Below are 16,288 nucleotides of genomic sequence, written 5' to 3' on the forward strand. Positions count from 1 at the left end.
GTGGCTCAGTGACAATGTTCTTGCTAAGCAATGCGTGATGTACAGCTGTGCAAAAACAAACAAACTAAACCAGACTAAACTTCAGCACTCAACTTCTTTGTGGAGCATAGCCAGAGATAAACAGAGCTGATGGTAGGCAATATGGTTAAGTTGGCGAAGCTTTTCTTAAGTATCCTCCCTTTATTCTTTGTTTTTCATATTGATATAGACTCTCTTCTTCACTTAAATCATAGAGTATCTTCTTTTGCTTTACCTCCCATTAAACAAGGAAAAGATCTATGTCCCTACTGGTCTTTTCTTAAAGGCTGCAGTCCTGAAGCCCATCCTACTGGACAGCACCTTTGTAGATCTCTCTTCTTTTTCTTCTTTGAAGAGCACAATTCCCCTCCCCAAATTCCTAAAGTTAACTCCTTCCAATGCTCCACAATGCCCAGATGTAGTTTTGTTTTCTGACACATTTAATTAGCATTTGATATTTACAAAATAATTCCTATACTTTTTGATTTATGCTACTTGAACAAAGTATATTATAGAATGCACCCTCCTTGTTAATAGAGGTATTACTGTATTTTATAACAAACATAAAATAAGTATTGTGTATGTGTGGTGCTCTTGTATTCAAAGTGTTATACTCAAAGATGGTTTTATTAGTATGAGCTTTGTTACTTAAATGCACTAAAATTAAGTTGTACCTATAATGGGATAATTTTGTGGGACTTTGGTTTTGCCTGTAGTTGAACTCTGAATCTACAGTAGCCTTTCCTCTTTCTTTATCTCTAAAACTATTAGATTTGCCCCACATTTAGACTGTCATTCTTATTTACCTACAGCCTTACTATCATCTACAAAAGCCTGATACAGTATCTTGTGGAAAGAGCTTTGGGCTAGAAATCAGGAGACCTAGGTTTTTTAGTTCTGGCTTTGCCATCAACTTGAATGTCACATAATAATTTTTCATGAAGTCTCAACCCATAAAATTGGAGTAGTGATGCCTTAACTCCAAACCAGTACTTCTAGAATATAAACAAAATAATTGCTATGAAAACCATTGGATTGCTATAAAGAAAGGCATATTTCTAAGGCAGCATAATTATGTTTTATAAAGATTAACAAAAGAGCCACATAAACATCAAACAATCTTTGATAGTTGTCAGATACTTTTGATGATTACTGTTAGGTTTAGTATTTCTTAATAGACATCACCTTTAAACATTTTCCCATAGATTTTAATGTGTCTGGAACATGTTGGAAGTAGAAAATGTTAAAATGAATTCCTAATGTAAAGTAGAATTAACTGATTTGAATTTCTAATTCTCAAAATGATTCCTGTGAGCAGACTGAAAGAAATAACTCTCTGACCCCAAATTGTAACCCCCTATTTATTTTTCAAGCTATTTGAAAAAAGGTCATTCTTTTTCAATATAATTTTAGTAAATTTTTAAAATGCAAATTTTATGTCTCAACCCGAGGCTGTGGACTGATAGTATATACATTTCTTCTCTACAATATAGTTTGTAGATGGGATATACAGATAAATGTTTAGCTCTCAGAAAAATAATCATGACATACTTTAAGTTTAATCTGCATTATTAACTTTTGTTCATCACTCTCTTAAGCCTAAACAATCAAATATAGCAATAAGCCGAACCCTGATTTGTAGTTTTTGTTAATTTCCAAACTGCTCTTTCTGAAAATTTAGTAGTTGACTTTTTTGAGACATCTGAGCCAGCCCTGGCACACTACTGTTTGTACATGATGTCATTTATAAAGGAAAAAATTTATTCCTCTTTAATCACAGAATTTTCAGAAGTTTTGATTTACCATATCTAAAACTCTTGCCTACATACTTATGAACATACTGGACTATTTACTAACACCTAGATATACTCTCTCTTACTGCCATACCTCCAACCTCCACTCCCCCTCCCAGGCAATGCAATAAATAATTTTCAACTTTGCTTGCATGGTGGTGGTTATTGGTGGCTAGTACTTGGACTTTGTAATAAAGACTGTTTCCTCCCAGTTCTCCCAGTCCATCTTGTGTTTGCTAATATAAAATGACCGTTGGATCTCTTGTGTTGGTCATCTAAGTGCCTGAAGTTCCCGTCCACATGTTACACTGGATTTGCTTCTGGTGGCTTTTTCTTTACACAGAAACTTTCTTCAGTGGAATGACTGTATCTTTGTACCCTTTAAACATATGCCCTCTTTTTACTCTGATGGTACCTGACACAATGCAACTTGAGATTCATGAAGTGATTCATAGATAGAAGAGAATTTGGTGAGCAACTGGATCTTCCTCTGGCTGAGGTCTGTGTCCTGTTTTTCTCTCTTAATTCAGATTATCCCTTTGCCTCTGTAGCCTCAGAAACCCAAAGTTTCCTTTTCTTTCATCTGTGCCCAAAAATCTTACCATGGTCATCTCACTAACAATATCACAGCACCTTTCCCTCAGTCCTTATTTATGACTTTACTTTCTTATGCCAACACTGTTGTAATTCTGTATCTCATGTGCTCCATGTAGTTTAGCGTCTAAAAACTCAAAAATACTCCAATATTGATTTTAGTATTAAAGATACTTTGACTCCCAGATATCTTTTTTTTTTTTAAAGGACTAACCCCCCACCCCCACCCTCAGCTCATGTTGGAGAATTGTTCCTCCCCCCACAGGTTCCCATTTGTCCAACACTGGACTGCTTTTATTTCTAAATATCACTTTTTTAGTTGTAGATGGGACTATCTTTTCTTTACATCAGAGGAGAAAAATTATTCTATCTCATTGGAGCTCCATTTTATCTAACAACATTATTTTTATTTACCTCTTCATTGTTCATCATTCTGCAAGTGTGTTATTTGTATGTTGTCTCCTGGCACGGCTACCAAGCATGTCTAAAAAATGAATAACAGATCATATTTATGTAGCTCCTTAAGATTTTAAGAGTGCTTTACTTATTGTAATTTCCTATGATAGGACACATTAGTAGTATTATCCCCATTTTACAAATGAAGAAACTGAGATTCTAAGTGAATGTCTCACTCATGGTCACATAATTAAATAGCGATTTGGGGGAGTGGGGGTGGGATTTTAACCTAGATCCCCTAACTCCCAAGGTCAGCACTTTCCCCACTATGTCACATTGTCTCTCAACATATATGAACCTAATTTGAATTTTTTTCAAGTTTTACATATGCCACCTACTCCCTTGTTTTAAATCACCCTTTTCTACAGTTTTGATATATTGATTACATGAGAATGAAGATTCCTTAAGAGCCACTATTCAAATTTGTTTCTGTCAAGATTCAGAAAGATTCAGAGCAAAGACATGGAGAACTTATTTTTATTACTTTTGTGTTTCTTCTTGAAGAGAGAAATTCTAAAAGCCATCAGTTTGTACCTTGAGTGAGCCCCTGAATGTATGTGGCTTTGGCCAAGACCTCTTTTCTAGTGATTCTTGACATTTATCTTCTGAAAATGTCAGTATAGTAAGTAAACATGCCTTCAGGAAGCAACTTTGTCCCACAACAAAGTGTTTTATCATACCATGAAGCAAATCTTAGCAATATTTAAAATTCATGAATAATAGTGGAATTGGCTGAATCTTAGAATCATTGAATTCATAGCATTTGTAAATTCTTAGAGTTGTGAAGGATCTTAAAGATTATCTAGTCCAGCTAGATAAATAAAGGGAATAATAAATAAAAAAATAAAGGGAATCAAGCTATAAAGAAGGTTAGTGAATTGCTCAAGGCCATTACAATGCATTGATGGCATAACTGGGACTTGAAGGATCCTAGGTCTCCTTATCATACCTATCCAAGGGGTGCTCTTTCCATTATACCACATTACAATCACTACTAGTGCTTTCCAAACCAGAAAGATTTTTTTAGTATGCTTACATTGTTTTTCTACCCCCAAAGGCTAGTTCACGTGGGTCAGACTTTATTATTAATAATGGATATAACGACCAACAAGATTTATGCTTAATCAATAATACTTTTCATATAATACTACTCCTATAGTATAAAAAGAAAAAATTGAGTAAGAGAAGTTTTACATGACATATGTTGACAGAATGAAGATGATTTCACAGAATGTCTTGATGGCTTAGAAAAGAAAAATTTCAAGTCAGATAAAGGCCAGAGTGAGCAGTAATAAGAATGAAATGATCTTGAATGAAAATAAAAGCAAGGGGGAGTGTAAGTAAAGACAAAATTTGTAAGATAGGATAGTGATTTGAATGAATTTTAGCAGTTAGAGAAGATATGATCCTGAAGGAAAAAACACAGATAGCCAAGTATAAAAGAGAGAATGTGTAAAAAATAATGTCATGGAGGTGGGGAAACAAGATTATGTTTAAGAATACTGATTTTTTTTTTCAGGGCTACAGTTAAGTAATTTAAAATGCTTACCAAAAATTGGACTAGTATAATGAAAAATAAATTTTTTTCCCTGTGGATAAAAGCCAGATAATAGTGAAAGGTTAACTTTATTTAACATCTTTCTGTACTTGTGGAACAAATAATTTGACATATTAGCAGCTCATATATATATATGTCTGGAAATCTTGCCTAGTGTCTCCTAGGCCACCTTGTAGTATAATATGGGTTCCCCTCTCCCTAACAATTTGGGGATATGATTTGGGTTGTAGGAATGGGAAGAAAACTAAGTACCATAGCACTGACCCACAATGCAGAGTGATTTTCTAACACAAGAATCACCTTGAACACAGTGATTTCTAACAAAATCCTAGGATTTAGAGTAGAAGGGAGATACCTTAGAGGCCATATATTCATTTTACAGGTGAGGAAACAGGCGTAGAATGATTAGATGATTTACCATAATCATGCAGCTAGAATTCACAAAGCCAAGATTCCAATTCAGCTCCTGTTAGGGGTTCTGCTCAGCACATCAAGCTGCCTCTGTATCTTGAACTGTACTAGATCTGTCCCTTAGTATTACCTTACTCTGGTTCTTTGCCCTTACAAAATTTAGAGCTGTGTGAGAAGTGGACTGTTTGAATATTTATTGTTTCTGGTTTCTTTGGCATTCCTCAGTGCTCAAAAAAAGTTTTATTGCAAAAGAAAAACAAAATAACATGGAGAATCTTTAAATATCTAAAAAGACAAAATACACCATTTGATTTTTAAAAATGATTTGGTGACTTCATTTTTTATTTGGAATTAATTTAACTGTTCTATTAATGCTCCTTTTTTTTTTTAAACAGATGTGTACATTGCAATGTTGTGTATTCTGATGTGGCAGCCCTGAAGTCTCACATCCAAGGTTCTCATTGTGAAGTTTTCTACAAGTGTCCTATCTGTCCAATGGCATTTAAATCTGCTCCAAGTACCCATTCACATGCCTACACACAACATCCTGGCATTAAGATAGGAGAACCAAAGTAAGTTATATTCATTTGTGATTTTTTTCTCACAACTTTTTAATTATAGAAAGATGTTATAACTGCTAAATATGTTTGAGGATATTTGAAGATATGTTATTGAAGCATGAAATCTAGCACATTGTGAATAATTTTGCTACATGCTAAATGAATTAGCTAATTAATGTTTCCCTGAATGTTGAATTTAAATGATGTTATATGTTATATATATATACTCTTCATAAATGTATAGCAAACAAGCAGCTTTTTATTCCTACTCCTTTCCTTTTTAAAAATTTTTTTTTAAATTTCCTTCAGTACATAATATAGGAAAGAGAATATTTTAACTATACCTTTTATGTTACAGAATGATGAATTTCTAATCTGGTGTCTTTTCATTATTCCTTAATAAGAGAGAATGGGAGAGAGTGGGGCAGTGGGAGTGGAGTATTTCTTACTAAATTTATTTCATAATCTGCCCACTTTTGATAAGGTTCTCATTTCATCTTTGTCTTACCCATTCAAATATCCCAATTGCTTATTTTATTACATGATTAAAGCTGAATCCATATTTAAATTTTCACATACAAAGAACAATGGAAAGTACTTGCTATGAGTGTTTTATGGTAGGTTCATCCCTATAATTATATAGCAGGAGGGCTTTTTACCTAGGGTTTGTAAACTTGGTTTTATAAAAAAAAATTTGTTTCAATACAATTGATTTCCTTTTGCAATCCTATGTATTTAATTTAAAGGATTTAAAAGTACTAATCTGAGAAGAGATTTAACAGGCATTAACCAGCCTGCTAAAGGGGGCATATTACACAAAATAGGTTAATAATCCTTGGTATAGAGTGTCCAAATCAATCAGAATACTTTACAAATCATATATAAGTCATCATGAGAGGTATCTGGAAGAAGTAGAATGAAATTCCTTTATCACACAAGTATTCAGTATAGGACAGATATCTTGTGGGCTAATCATTGTGTATGTTGGACTTTTACTGTAGGTATTTGAGGGACATAATTTGACCAGTAATACTCTGATTCAATCTAAACTGAGCTGTATTATGAGAAGACTAGTTCTGGTTAATCTTAGAGTATATAAGAAGGAGTGGTATAGAGGTATGTTTGGTTTGATGTAAGGAAAAACTTCTTAATGATTAGAACAGTCCAAAAATTGTGTGGATGGTATATTTCCCTCTATGATGGTCTTCAGAGATTGGTTGGTCATTGAGTGACCATCAGGTCATTCCCTGATGACTAGGGAATTAGGGATTCCTCGTGTATAGCTTGGACTAGATGGGAGACATCCATTCTGATTCTCAAATTATATGATTCTAGGTAAAGAAAAGCTACTTCAATACAAAGTTGGCAAAAGAACAGTTAATAGAAATTGACCTTCGATTATCTCTCTAGATGTTAGTAAAATCACCTCCATGCTTAATTTGCCATCTGTGTGGCTGTGAGGCTCTTAGGCATCCCTGCAATCTTATTGTTCAATTAAAAGAGATGTAGTATATACACAACCACCTGATGTTTTTACATGCCTGAAAACACCATCCACTCTTATTGGAACATCTGGAGTCTGATAGTTCTTTGGGAGATAGGCTCCATGAGCATTGTGAGGGCAGAAACCAATTTTCATGAAGACAGGCAAAGATTTAGTTCCTTCTGACCCCCTGATAAGCAAACACAAAATGTTTTGGGTTTTTTTTTTTTTTTTTGGTGCAACAAGGAAGAAAGAAGACTAAAAGTACATGCTTCTATCTCTTTGTATCCAGAAATTATGGGCAATCTCCAAGTAATTTTATAGTTAACTTCTCAATTATCCATGAACACTGGGAATTCTTTATTTTCACAGAAAGATGTTTTCTAGATAATTGAAACTTAATTCACTGACTGTCAAAGCTTTTCACTTTCATTGTTTGGAATGAACTCCTTTTGGGGTTTTGCTTTGTTTTATTTTAAATTTGGGTCCAGACCTATGATTTCACTGCTAGAGAGGAAATTACCAATGCAGACTGGCAACTGTTCTACAATTTATAGCTTTAGAGAGTTGTCTGGGTCAACTGACTTTCCCGGGCTCACATGGCTGGTCTGTGTTGGAGGCAGGACCTAATCCCAGGTCTTCCTAACTCTGAGGCCCATGGTATCATGCTCCCTTTCCAAATAAAACAGTATGCTTGGTGGTATAGGATTATTATTATGGATATTTGCTTTTGGAGTAGAGGGCAACATATGTCTACTTTTCAGCTTATCATGTCCTTCCATGTTATTCAAGCAGTCATTTGATTAGTCAACAAGCATTTATTAAATACCTTCTGTGTACTACAGATACAAAAACAAAAATGTTTTTTGGGGGGGATTTTCTCTAACAACAATTTCTTAATACTCTTCTAATTTGTGATTCCACCACATATTTGAGCTTATTGAAATTATGTTAAGTAAGAGATAGAAAACTTTTGAATGAGAGCTCAAGGAATTATGTACCTTTGTATGAGAGTTTTGCAACAACCAAAAAGCCTTCTTCATTGACTTCCAATTTGGAGCTGTGTTTTGGAGGATTGAATTTGACAGAGTCTGCCTTCCAGATTAGTGGGACATTATAATTTTCCCCCAAATATAAGATAATAAGTTGATGGAGGAAACAAATACACATATGCCCCTTTAAAAAATTTAGGGATCAGTGTTTTATTATTTATTAATATTATGCATTTGATTATAAATTCAAGATGTTTCTATCATATGAATAGGGAGAGGTCTGGATCTGTCACTTTATTGGTGTTTGACATTTGCAGTGTGGAAATTTCCTCCATTGATTCAGATCATCAACTCTCCAATTTATAGTCTTGGAGAAGGTCTCTGAGGCACTGAAAGGTTAAGAACCATGTACAGCTACCATATTAATAGGCTAGATTTGATCCCTCATCTTTTTCTAAGTTTCTTATTAACTAGGCCATTGCCTCAATGCAGTATAAAATATTGTTGCTTTATCGATTTAATATAGAATTGGCAAAAACTGCTATATACTTCATAGTCTAAATTGTCTATACAGCATGAATTTTAAATGCAAGTGCTGATTGGGGGGAAAAAACCAAACTTTTTTTTTTAATGTTAGAGTCATTTCCTTATGCCAGGAAGTGGGGTATTATTGAATTTGGTTTTGATGTACATTTCTAGTGATTTCTTTTTATAACTTAATCTGCTCATTACATTTTTCTTCAGCATAACTAAAATTACTCTGAATTCATTTTGTATGTACTAACTGAAGTTAGTGAGAAAAAGATTCAAAAGTCTTCCAAGTTTCAGGAACAAAACTGTGATCTTGAAGCATCCATAAAATGTATAAGCCACAGGTATATGATAGCATATTGTATTCAGGTTAATTACTTATAAAGGAGGATAGGTAGCTCTTTTCCTTTTATTGATGACAATACAAAAAAAATGTGATAAAGTGACAAAAAAATTTCAGATAAAGTGATTTGGGTTATGAATAAGAGAGAACTTTATGCCATGAAAGTTGGTTTCTTAGCAAGGCTATAGAATTAGAGCTCTGAAAGATGACAGTCTCAGAGGGGTATTTTAAGTGTTGTTCTGCCTGAAGATGAATGATAGAATGTATGACCTCTAAAGAGCTCCTTGAATCTTGTGGTTCTGTCATAAAGTAAATTGATCTTTGATTTGAAGCTTTGTGCTATTTGTATCACTAAAGTAAGGCTGGAGGCAAATCCTAAAGGGAATTTTGCACTTTATCCTCCAGATTCTGCTCTTAGTTCTAGGCGCAAACGTCCTTAATTTATGTACCTTTGGGAGGGGGCATGGTAACAGGTCTTTCAAATTGGGTATGGACAACTTTGGGCCTGGAAACCAAATAAAGCAAATATTATCTTTAAACCTTACCTTCCATCTTGGAGTCAATACAGTGTATTGGTTCCAAGGCAGAAGAGTGGTAAGGGCTAGGCAATGGGGGTCAAGTGACTTGCCCAGGGTCACACAGCTAGGAAATGGCTGAGGCCAGATTTGAACCCAGGACCTCCTGCCTCTAGGCCTGGCTCTCAATCCACTGAGCTACCCAGCTGCCCCCTACATTAATTTTTTCAGAGAGAGGTTTATTAGCAAATGGAAGCATTAATAAAAGACATTTTTGTGACCAATATCAAAGCCCAAGTCATCTCAAATTTCCAGTATCTCAGTAAATGACTTCTTTACTTGTCTGGTTATTCAGTCTCGAATCATTCAGCTAATTTCAATTAATAAAGTCTATTAAGCATCTTAATCTTTCTGTCTTCTCTTTAATAATTGCAGGAAAGTCTTTCAAGTTCTCTTAAACTCATCTTTGAATTCTCTTTACAAACTTCTCTGTAGGATTTCCTCATAAAACAACACAGGATAGTTCTGTTAAAAATTGTTTTTAGGGGGCAGCTGGGTAGCTCAGTGGATTGAGAACCAGCCCTAGAGATGGGAGGTCCTAGGTTCAAATCTGGCCTCAGACACTTCCCAGCTGTGTGACCCTGGGCAAGTCACTTGACCCCCATTGCCTAGCCCTTATCGCTCTTCTGCCTTGGAGTCAATACAAAGTATTGACTCCAGACAGAAGGTAAGAGTTTAAAAAAAAAATTTGTTTTTAATTGATACTTTGATTTTTTTTAACCTCACAATAATTTTCTTTTTTAAACTTTTAAATTCAGTTTTATTCTGTTTCAAATTCTTTCCCTCTCTTCTCCCCCTTCTCTTTATATTGATAAAGAAAAAAACATGGAAAATAGATTCCCACATTTGCCATCTCCTCTTGCCCACCCCCCCAAAAGAAAGAAAGAAAAATAAAATGCATTTTAGTGTGTACCCTGAGTTCATCAGTCTTCTATTTGGAAGTGTCTAGAATGTGTCATTGTAAGTCCTTTGGAGCTGTGGTTGGTCATTATGTTGATCAGATTCATTTAGTAAAGTTTTTCAAAGTTCATTATTTTGATAATGTTACTGTTGTTATATGATTGTTCTCCTCGTTGTTCTTAGTTCATTCAATTCATGTCTTCCCAGGGTTTTTCTAAAATCATTCATCATCTCTTATAGCACAACAGCATCCCATCACAATCATATGCTGTAACTTTTTCAACCATTCTCCATTTGATAGACATTCCCTGAGTTTCCTCCTCTTTGCCTTTAAAAAAAAGAGCTGCTATAAATGTTTTTGTACATATGAATCCTTTTCTTCTTTCTTGATCTCTTTGGAACATAGACTTTCATATCCTTTGACCATCTACTAATTGGGGACTGGCTCTTTTTATAAGATATTTCTTATCTGCTCATATTTGAATGTAAGCAGTTTATGTTTGCTTAGACCTTTATTATTGTTCAGAAATATTTACCTTTTTGTTTAATCCTTCCCTTTTCTTCCGTGTTTGAACTTTGAAGTTTTTCCATTGCTCTGGCCTTATTGTGACCCCCAAAACCGCTCATTTCATTTTTCCTCTATAGAGTGCTAAGTGCAATTCTTTCTGTGATTATGGATTCCATTTAGGAGGCTTTGTGATATTTCTCTTGTTGCTGCAGTCAGTACAATGTAAAACAAACTGGATCATCTGGAAGACCTCACTCATTGACACTTAGGGTTTATGCTAGACATCATCCATGATGGTGGGAAACATTTTTGACAAGCATATGTTATATACTTTGCTTCATAGTATATAATAATTGGGGCTAGTTGAACAAAGTTATCTCTGATGTTGCATCTATCAAGGAATGTTTAATGATCTTAGCTTACTTATTGGGAACATCTTGTTGGAAGAGAAACTTTAAAGACTGAATTGGTTCTACTGAATTAAAAGCCTTTTAAAATAGTTAAACACAATGGGATATTATATTTTCTATAACCTTCAATCATTTTCTGTGAGTACAAAGATATTATCTACTATAAAATCTTTTGTTAAAGAATATATCTCATCACCAAAGAACATATATAAATAAATCTCATAAAGCATTACAGTGATGAGAATGTAGTCATATGGATTGGTAGTTTTAGATATCTTCTTGATTGGCCTTTTTTGAAATAGCAATAACATTGAATTTTTCTAATCCTTTGATACATTTCATTTTTTATCTATCTTGACATTCTATTCCCTCATTGCCCTAAAAATTGTACAACCTCTAACATGGACCTTATTTGGGTATACCAATACTGCATTTGGTCTAATTTGTTTTCAGTAGTGTCATTGTTGCTAATTTTACTTGTCTGAAAATAGAGTGAATTATTTTTACATTATCTCTAGCTCTAGGATTGGGAAGAAAGTATTTGTCAAATTATAAAGCACTATTTATTCATTATTATACTTCTTCCTTCTTTTCTCATTAATATTAATAGTTGTATTGATTAATTAATGATTATTTAATTCAGTTCAACAAACATTTATTCAGTGTTTGAATTAAATTGAATTGCACATGCCACTTAAAACTGTATGTGTAATCATTTTCTTCCTTGAGGGGCAAAAATATCTATGGATAAAAAAGATGAATTTTGTGGGAGATATTTTTTTAAAAGAGAATATGAGAAAATGAACTCTAGCAAAAGGCACATTTTTCATTTAACCTTTCTTTTCATTTAAAAAACTTCATAGAAAAATAATCTGGTACACATAGGAATACAATCATTATTTGCAAAACTATAATTCCCAGTTTCATATCAGACGAGACAGCCTGGGCACTAACCACTAGCAATTCTTGAGTTTCACATGTATATATACCTGTGTGTGTGTGTGTGTGTGTGTGTGTGAAAACACCTGCCTTCTCAAAGCAGGGCAGATAAAAGGTTTCCTCTGGAGGAAAAAGCTTCATGAATCTCCAAAGTGATAGGTACCATGAATATGAGGGAAACAGTGACTTTTCACTTTGCCATACTACCTTGTATTTTTCCTATGCTGCTCCTTCTTTGTCCAGCACCAGTTTTATGTTTGGGAGCAAGGGAAGGATTTTAAAATTGCTTGCTTTAGGGAGGGATGCATATGGAAGTGGTGGGTGGGAGAGAACAAACTATCAGAACTACTTTAGGAAATGCCAGTTAAGAATTTGAAGGAAATCTGAATCAAGTTGGAGCCTATGTGTCTGTATCTTTTAGAATATACTTCTATCTATATAAGTAAGGAATTAAAACTAAAGTGAAAATTTAGTCTAGAGGTGTAATGATAGGTTTGTCTTTTTTTTCCCTTTTCAGAAATCAGGCAAATTAAAATTGTACCAAAAGCAAGTTTAAAAAATTGGACAAATCAGATATATACCTATTATAGAAGAAAGAATCATAGAGGGAACAAAATAAATAATAATTGCTATAGCTGTGTGCTGCTGTAATATTTGAAAACATTAACAGTATTATTGCCACATTTTAAGATAGACTTAACAAACTGGTTTCTGACACTTTCTGGTGCTCCTTTAGTATATGAAAGATTTTTATATGTATATATACATGTGTGGATACACATGCACATACATTTATGTTTATATACATACACACATAATATGCACATATAGACATTTACAATAGGTACACAAATTTCAAAGAGATTGGCAGGTTACATGGAATAACTTTGTTTCTATTAGGATTTTCTTTTCAAAATTTCTATTTACTCCAAAAAGTAGAATCATTCAGATTACATAGCTTCATTTAGGGTTCTAGTTTTTTCTTTATTCTTTTATTAACAAACAATAGACTATAAGCTCTGTGAGGATAGGGGTTCTTTCATTGTAGTCTTCATATTCCTAGCCCTCAGCATAATTTATAATTAATAAATGATTAATGAAGTAAATTGAATTGTGAGCCTGTAAGAATTAAAAATTATGAGGCTGGCTATAACTGAACAACTTTATAAAATCAAAAGGAGGAGGAGGAAGAAGGAGAGGAGAAAGTAGGTACTTATTTGACTAATCTGTGGCCACCATCATGGGCCTTCTCGCTACACTCCACCATGGGTTCAGTCAGCACCATCCACAACCTGCCAAAGACCCTTACTTTCTCCTAGTCTTACCTTATAAAGTCTTTTCTTCACACTAACTCTCACAAATCACATCCCAGGAGCTAATGATAGTTTCTTAAATTGCCGGGGCCACCTGAGGGGGCTGGGGAGGGGATAGGGCCTGGGAAATCTTTGCTCTGCTATCTCTTGATATTCTTGACTCCGTTGCTTCCTGTCATGTGACTTTTACACTTCCTTGGCAGTGGCAGGTCTATCTCCATTTACTCATTAGTATCTGGCCTCCAGGTCAAGAGAACAACATAAGAGAGAGAAATTCATTTTAGACAAACCTATTATTGGGTATTTTCATATTAAGCTTAGTAGTATTACTTTAGAGGCATGATAGTACAGTGGAAAGGGTGCAAGACTCATATTCATAAGAGCTAGATTCAAATCCTATCTCAGCAATCTCACAAACCCTTCATCTCCTCATTTGCAAAATGAGGAGACTTAATATTTTCATTACTTATCTCCTGTTGTTACTGCTCAGAAAACACTTTACAAACCTTAAAGAGCTCTGTAAGCATACTGCTGATTATAAAGAAATTATTTGTAAAAAATACCAAAAAGGGAAGCAGACATGGAGATGTAGTATCAAGATTTTGTATCCCTAACATAAGATGGATTTTAGAAGACACTTTTGGTTAGACCAAAGGAAGTTTCTGATAATCAAAATTATTGCCTGGGCCCATTGTTTCGTAAATAAATTCATTAAAGTCTTAAATTAATCTAATTTGGAGAATCTGTGATGACAGATATGAACAGTACTTATAAAGTAGTTTCAAAGATTTGGAGAAAATGTGAACAACCAAGGGTTGGAAGGAAATAAATCCCTAGATCCAGTGACATGTAGCTACTTACTAGGAAGTCACAGGGAGGAATTCCATACTGCCTTGGGGGGGTCAGAAAGCATGAATGTCAAATTTGTAGTAGTGACTTCAGTAACAGTGGCATAATCTATAATAATAACTCATTTATACAATACTTTCAGTTTACAAAGCTCTTGCCCCATAATAACTCCGTGAGGTAGTTAGTAGCAGTATTATTACAACACCCCATTTTAAAAATGAGGATTCTGAGTCTCAGAGAGGCCACGTGACTTGTCCCCTGAAGGACTCTAACAGATTTCTTAAGTTGAAGTCTAGTATCCTAGTCTATTAATAGACAGAGTGAATGTATTGGAATATCCTTGTTAGCATTTAAAACAAAATAAAACCCAAAAAATCCCTACTTAATTTTGGTGGAAAAAATGAGATTCACTATTTTTAAATTTCAGAAGATATATTTCGACTACACCTATTTCCCTACACATAATCAAATAATGTAGACAGAATAACTAGGAATAATAACATCTTTTAAAATATCAGAACCTGACTCAGAATTAAATTTATTTTTTATACAGCAAGCATTTTCATGCATATAATCACAAACTAGAATTTTACTACATAAGTGATTACAAAATCATAAAAGATATGTTAAGAAGTATTACCAAGATAGACTACTAAGGTGACTTTTTCAACATGAATTTCTCTTACTAAAAAAAGATGATAGAAATAGTTGTTCTTTAAACCTGAATTTAACCTCGTGACTTCAGACATGTAGAAATGTAAAGTTTGTTTAGCGTAATCTGTAAAAATCATGATCTAAGTAGTTGAACTTTAAAATGTCTTACCTGTGATTTCTTTTTAATTTAATAACTTTTAAAGATAAATGCATGTAATTTATCTTTTGTAGAGCTATAAGCTTATTTTAAAGTAAATTTACGTCCATCTGATTAGGGTAATAGTATCTCTCTCAACTAGTTTCTCATCTGTTTTAGTTTCACAGATAATGCCTCTATGTACAAGTGGTAGGATAATGTGAGATATAAAGTCTGTCTGCTTGAGTCCATGAACAAGGGGTTATTTTAGCAATTTTTGACTAGGTCATATAATATTTGATTCTGTGTTGACATACAAATATGCCCTAGCTGACTGTTTGCCTGTTCAGATCTCTTAACATTGGACATTTTTCCCATATAGGTTTGTAGTCAACCATTAGGTTTCCAGAAAGATGGAAAGCACATAAAATATACAGAGAAATAAAGGATTTTTTAATTTGTCAGTGATCCCAAATATCATTCACCATTCCTCAGAGTGTGATGTGTTCATTTATCATCCTGGATCCTTTTTTGAGAGAAACCAAAAGGAGTCAAAGTTGACAAAGTTGTACAGTCCCTCATATTTGGGAGCACTATATTCTTTTGTTTTGAAACTTTGGTAGAATGGATGCTTGTTATGTTTAGGCAGAAAAAGTATAGGCAGATCTTGTGTCATAATTTAGCATATTGAATTAAATTGTCCTCCATTAATTGAAACCATAGTGAATTATTAGTATGTATTTTAGGGTAAATACAAAACAGGCTTTTATTCCAAGGCAATAGTTTAATTTTGTGTTCTATTATTTCCTCTAATTTTGTTTTCCATGATAAATGTTAGAATTTTTTAAAGAAAGTAAATTGTTTTAAGGAATAATGTATTATTTATTATATGTAAATTAGAATAAAAGGAAATATGTTCAGAAAGATTATCATATAGTTTATTTTATAGTATATGTTTGGTTTATTAATTCAACACCATTTATATTTTTCTGAAAGAATATTTTTTATTATTCCTAGTAATGAATGAATAAAACTATAGTTTTGAATGTTATATTGAAATAACTATCATGTCTTAACAACACATCTTCCTTATCCCACTGGTTTAAATAGATAAAAATTAAGGAACATTTTTATATGAAAAAATTTTTGATAGGGAATAATTGATAAAGTAAGTGAATTCTCAAAATGTATTTTAAAATATGTGGTTCTGTTTTCTTTTACATAGCATAGTTGATTTTAATGTTAAATGGTGCCATAGAGAAACT

General features: G+C 33.5%; 1 protein-coding gene and 1 long non-coding RNA gene across 38 annotated transcripts in view; one reads left to right on the forward strand and one right to left on the reverse strand.

Annotated features, from left to right (window-relative positions):
• Positions 1-13,582, reverse strand: part of LOC103093734 (uncharacterized) — a 41,094-nt gene extending 27,512 nt beyond the window's left edge. Inside the window, exons 1-2 of one of the 2 annotated variants that reach the window (XR_464700.3) lie at positions 13,397-13,582; positions 2,820-2,889 (exon numbers count right to left, since the gene is read on the reverse strand). This is a non-coding gene — a long non-coding RNA (uncharacterized LOC103093734). The remainder of the gene's footprint in view (positions 1-2,819; positions 2,890-13,396) is intronic. The other variant, XR_001628832.2, reaches the window with a different exon arrangement.
• ZNF532 (zinc finger protein 532) overlaps positions 1-16,288 on the forward strand; it is a 112,699-nt gene that overhangs the window by 61,013 nt on the left and 35,398 nt on the right. For all 36 annotated transcript variants that reach the window (XM_007487521.3, XM_056824506.1, XM_056824522.1 and 33 more), the window contains one exon: positions 5,226-5,402. In XM_007487521.3, coding sequence (XP_007487583.1) covers positions 5,226-5,402 — 177 coding nt within the window. The remainder of the gene's footprint in view (positions 1-5,225; positions 5,403-16,288) is intronic.

Source organism: Monodelphis domestica, chromosome 3 (assembly GCF_027887165.1).
Source record: "Monodelphis domestica isolate mMonDom1 chromosome 3, mMonDom1.pri, whole genome shotgun sequence".
In the NCBI taxonomy this organism is placed as follows: Eukaryota; Metazoa; Chordata; class Mammalia; order Didelphimorphia; family Didelphidae; genus Monodelphis; species Monodelphis domestica.